Source organism: Triticum urartu, chromosome 5A (assembly GCF_056163025.1).
Source record: "Triticum urartu cultivar PI428250 chromosome 5A, HENAU_Tu73, whole genome shotgun sequence".
Classification (NCBI taxonomy): Eukaryota; Viridiplantae; Streptophyta; class Magnoliopsida; order Poales; family Poaceae; genus Triticum; species Triticum urartu.
The window spans coordinates 38282202-38287781 of record NC_141877.1 but is presented as its reverse complement, the minus strand read 5'-3'; the positions used below and the strand labels follow the sequence as shown (position 1 = coordinate 38287781).

At 44.0% G+C, this 5580-nt stretch overlaps 1 protein-coding gene across 2 annotated transcripts; it reads right to left on the bottom strand.

The window, feature by feature from the left end:
* Nucleotides 1-1188: 1188 nt before the first annotated feature.
* Nucleotides 1189-3226, bottom strand: LOC147967810 (uncharacterized). 2 transcript variants are annotated; one of them, XM_087522556.1, is made up of 4 exons: nucleotides 2841-3226; nucleotides 2595-2761; nucleotides 1879-2118; nucleotides 1189-1791 (listed from the first exon to the last, which is right to left on the bottom strand). In XM_087522556.1, exons 3-4 carry the CDS (start codon nucleotides 1975-1977, stop codon nucleotides 1489-1491), a joined length of 402 nt encoding a protein of 133 aa, XP_087378682.1. In that variant the 5' UTR covers nucleotides 1978-2118; nucleotides 2595-2761; nucleotides 2841-3226; the 3' UTR covers nucleotides 1189-1488. The 2 variants fall into 2 exon arrangements, with proteins under 2 accessions (XP_087378682.1, XP_087378681.1); XM_087522555.1 differs by having other exon boundaries at nucleotides 2595-2741.
* Nucleotides 3227-5580: the final 2354 nt, after the last annotated feature.

Sequence of the window (5580 nt, the reverse complement as noted above, 5' to 3'; positions counted from 1 at the left end):
CTCCGTTGTGATCGACCACGCTATTATTTAGCAACTCCTGGACTGAAATCACAGGTCAAACTTGCGGAACATGTCATCAACGTGTTTGTTTTCATTACTTCGCTCTGCAAGTTGTAAGCAGGTTCTCATTGATCATCGTAGAGGCACACTATCGAGAATCTTATCACATAAATATACTCCCCATGTCATTACGATTACCATTTCACAGTTTTGTAGTTTTTAGTATTTTCCTGCAGCTACAGTGTGGATTTTCTTGGATAGACGTTGTGGACTTGATGTTGTCAGCCAATTGCAGTACAATAGAGTTGTAATTTACTAGTTATTTCAGATATTCGCCAAATTTGAATTTAAAACAAATGGTTGTTTAGATTCCCTCGGAAATGACACGACCATGCACCCATGGATGGACTTGTTGAATACACCTAGAGAGATGGTTAATGGGCGTGCTCTCGATGAGATTCTCTGGATGTGCACATGTCCCCTTGAAGCGTGTATTGTCCTCAAGGCAGACATACAAGATGAACTCAGTGTTCTGAAGCTCGCAGTGTCAACATTCCAATGACATGTGTCATCGTGCAGCATGCTCGCCATGTCTCTGGGCCACCCCAGAGGCACGGTGCAAGCAGTGACATTCAAGCTTTGCCCCCAGTCTACTCGCCATGACCAAACATCTTTTCGATTTGGTTGAAGATTGTGCTCGGGATAATGACCCATTAAGTGGCAGGATTTAGCCGATTGTGTTGCAATTGTCTATTTGGCTATAAATCCTCCGACCATGAGGAGCGAGCACAGTTGATGACCGAAATCAGCGCCCAGACATGAGAAAATGCTCACCAAACAGCATTGATCATTGGAGAGCTCGAGCGCTCATACAAGTTTCCAGCCTGTGGGTTCATCGACCATAAGCAGATGGCGATTTTGGCTTTCAAATCTAACAAAAAAGACACCAAAATTAAGGAGGGCCTCAACTCATCCCTGATGGACTGGTTATTCCAAGCCACATTCATACACCAGCAGTTACTGGAATGAATATAAAACAATGCTCAACAGGAGAAACAACATGAGTGCATGCATACATATAAACTGCAGTAACAATTTCACCTTCACCAACATCAATTATATATACTGCATATGGCCGATGATCATACCGAGAAAAGGTCCATATATGGCTGATCAGACGAACACAAATTGTTGGTCAATACTAGCTACTCAATACTGCTATATCTCGATCAGACGAGCACAATCCAATTATATATGCTAGTTCCGAGAAACACAAACAATATGCTAATTCCACATTACTACAGAAATAACAGGGTAATTCCGCATCAAAGGTCCAACCCTAGACGGATGAATTGCTAGGAGATCTATCCAGTTAACAGCTATATGTAGTACAATATATCAGCGTTTTTTTGAACTTGTCATCAGCTGTCACTTCAGTACCTCATGAGCTGATCCTTGGACATGGAGCTTGAGCTCACCGATCAGGAGCTACTCCTGACTTCCCCGGGCCAGGAAGAGGAAGCTATGGAGGTCGGCCACCGTGAGGCCGAAGATGCCCGAGACTAAGAGGATCTTGATGTCACGGGGCATTCCTTGAGGCATGACGCTGGCATAGGTACAGCGGCCCACGACTAAGACAGCGACCACGAGGTAGGCGAGGGCACGGGTGATCCGCCAGCTGTGGAGCGGGAGCAGCACCGCCAGCTCCGCAATGATCGCCTGGAGTGCGATGAAGCACATCCTCGCCCAGAACCAGACGTCGGTCTCGTCCTCCGCCACGCACCGCCGCAGCTGCACGAAGGCGCAAATCGGTCGGCCGGAATGTCCAGCAGAGCACAGCATCTAAGCAGGGGTCGTGGTGGTTAGGAGTAGTGTTACCTTGCCACAGCGCGCGTAGCAGACGGCGGAGCCCATGGCGTAGAGGACGGGGAAGGCCAAGATGGGGAAGGAGCGGACGAAGTAGACCGCAGCAGCCATCGCCCTCTTTGACGTCCATGGATCCACGTACGGCACGCTCTTGTCTGGCAAAAGAAGCTGGGGTCTGTGTAGATACAATATAGAAAGTCTACACCCTCAACTGAATTGTGAGTGATGAATTTGTCCTCTGGTGTACACCCCCTAGCAATCAGCTCATAAAACAAAGGGAAGCAACATGAGCCAACAATCTTTAGCAACTAATAATAATTCGTAATGTATGAATTAATTGCTGTATTGCGATTGTCGTATTGCACTTTGATATAGTAAGGGACTGCTGTAATTTCTCAGTCACAGATAAACGTACAGGGGCTGATACATTTTCAAAACAAAATACCCCCAGGCATTTGCCTTGCTAAATTGCTAATCTCTAACCTGAAAACATTCAGAGGAAACAAAGGGTTTACAGAAAAACATCAGGGCAACGCTCCCAGTGATATATTGCCCCGTGTTACTAAACACAAGGCAGACTTAGCCAAGCGTGTGAGATTGGTGGAACCACACACACGCAATGGGAATTTCGGGTGGGCACGCCAGTTTGCCCCGTACCAAGTCGTTTGCGAGCATGAGCGCTGATCCACGATTTAGCAAAGAAGCTGGGGTCTGTGTGGGTGACTTACCAGCTCCGCAGGACGGGAAGAAGCTGGATCTCGAGTCAGCAGTCGCCGTCGCCCTCGCCGTGGATCTCGATTCTCAAGTCGCAGTCGCCCTCGAGCTGCCCGTCCCCGTGATTCTCCGACTCTCTTCCTCGCCCTCACTACCTATCCCTGTTTCAAAACAGTGGCATCTGGCTAGCCTGGTTAGGGGAGAACGCTAGGGCCACACTCGGGTGATGAGAAGAAAAATGGGACGGAGAGGGGACTCACCGTCGCTGGTCGTTGGAAGGGACGGGAAAAATGGGGAGCTGCTTGTTTGTTTGAAAGTCTGGTCGTTGGTCCGACGAGATTGGGTTCCTGAGGTGAGCGTGCGATGGCTGAGCTTCTTCTTCAAAATGGTGGATGAAGCATCAGGCCGTCACAAAAGTCGGTATGGGTGCTGTTGGGGCAGCAAGTATACTAGGGCAAAAATGGAATGGCCTGGCCTGGCATGCATCACTAGTGCACAAGGCATGTGGTATCGAGCCGCGTACAGAGGAGCATGTGACTGTGGACAAAGGAAACCACGGGGAAAGAGAGGGCATACCATCTTTGGCAATGCAATGCGATTAAAACCGAACAATGCTGACCATATCCACGCCATCCATTTCATGACACCACACAGAAGACGAAGTTCTTCAACAGAAACGCCAAAATCCCTCCAAATCGATTAACCGGCCAAGGAAGAAGAAAAATGGATTAACCGAACAAGCAAGAAGTAGAATGGATTAACTGAACAAGGAAGAAGAAGATATGTTTCTGGGAGGACAAGTGGCTAGGAAATGCCACTCTCATAGAACAGTACCCAGCCTTGTACTGCATTGTACGCGATAAGAATGATACTCTTGCCACGTGATATGCTCTTTCCCACCACATATTTAATTTAGGACGGATTTGATTGGCCCCCGCCTTGTGTCATGGCAGCATTTGCTATCCCGTCTGGATTCGATTCACTTAACACAAGGATGAAATGTGTTTCGCTGAAATCTTAGTACATTTGGGTCCTTCGTAGTTGACTATATGTAACATGCATTACCTTGTGCGCCACTGATGCATGCTAGCTATCCCACGGGCCAGGCTATTTTCATTTTTGCCTTAGTATACTTACTGCCCCAACAGCACCCATACCAACTCCTCTGATGGACTGGTGCACCCATACCAACTACTAATAATTCCTTACAAAAAAGAACCCTACAAATAATGCCAGGTAGTTTACGTCAAAATAAATAATAATGCCACTAATAGTACAACATTTTGCTGAACAATTTAATTTAGGTCGGATGTCGTTTTAGGGTAAAAGATCATCAGCTAGGTTTTTGACCAGATCAAATACATTCATCAGCTCATTTTTTGTCTTGGTCGTGCAGTGGTAAACTAGTTGCCCTGTAGTTTGGTAGAATGATATTTTTTTATCTTTTGAGAAACACATTGCAAACGCAGAAATTACCGGTATATGTCAGCACACATAACTAATTCATCCCTAGCTACTATTGTTCCTCCTAAAGGGATCATTGTCATGATGTTTCATTCTTGATGCCGGCTGTTTGGAACAATTAAGAGCGGTCTAAGCACATATTCTTGCATGGCTTATCTTGCATAGGGCATATATTTTTAAAAATATTGTACATGGACATATAAAATTATGTTAATATACCTTTGGAAATATCTTTACAAGAAACTAAAAATATGGAAGGGAAAATGAAAAAAGGGGAAAGAGAAGAAAAAACATAAACCAGTTTGAAAGATTTTCAAAACCAATAGAACCCGGCAATTGGACACACACCATCTGCCTATTGGAGGGAGATTATGGAGGACTCAGCTCTGAGGCTATGAGGTATATTTTTTAAATATAAATCCCCGGTGCGCTAGAAAACTAGGGCCCATATAGGATTGTGAAGCCCCAACTCACCCAATCTCTCCTTAGGATCCGTTCGGAGTAGCTGTAGAGAAATCGTAGGAAAAATAACATGTGAAGAAATTGGGTTGCATAGAGCATGGAAACCTATGTGGTCTGAAAAATAGGAGATGGGATAAGGGCATCTCCAAGGCCTTCTATCAAATTGGACACCCCAAACGACGATGGATAGCGGGGCGGCCATCCAACCCTATGCACTAAATATCCGCTCTTTAAAAAAAATCAAATGTCCACCATGCAGCCTCAGCTAGAATCATCGGCCGATAGAAATTCAACCATACTGCTCGAAAAATCATCTGATTTAGTGATTTATCGTCTGATTTATCACTAGTCGGTGGGTGACCAATAAGATTATGCCATATCATCATCGTTTATGGTTTTGCACCGATTTATCACTCTGACAAGCGATTTATGGGGAATATACCGGTAAATCGGGCCTATTTCTAGTACTATGTGTGCAAGAACTATGTTTATTTGTGTTTTGCAGACCTTGTTATGTAATATGTACATCTATCCTGTTTTGTTTGTCATTGTACAAGGATTCAAAGGCAAGGAATCAAGGTAACACTTCTGTGCAATATTTTGTTGTTGTTGAATATAACATATTTTATGCTGGAAATCTGGGGTTTGTACAAAAAATGGCTAATTAACAGTAAACCAATAAAATCAATTATTCGTCCGTCCCCAATGTGTAAGATTAGAATTTTGATGTACAAATTTCTAATTCTATGGATTCTCTTTTCTTCATAATTTTAGTACATTAGCATGCCATACAATGTTGCCTAAGAAACATTTATCAGGTGCTTAAAAAGAAAAAGAAAGCAAAGTGGTCTGCAAATTCAATCACAGAAAGGTCCAAAGCGTTCTGAAGATTCAATGTTGCCTATAAGTAGCATTGTTATTGTTGATGGTGTCACTTGAATTTGGTTCTTATTTGTGGTTGTGATAATCATGTAAGTTTCATTTTGATATCCTTTTAGTCCTTCTGTCGTGATATGGCATTGTCCAGTTAGATGTATAGATGAAAGTTTACTCTTAAGACTATGCAAATGAAGT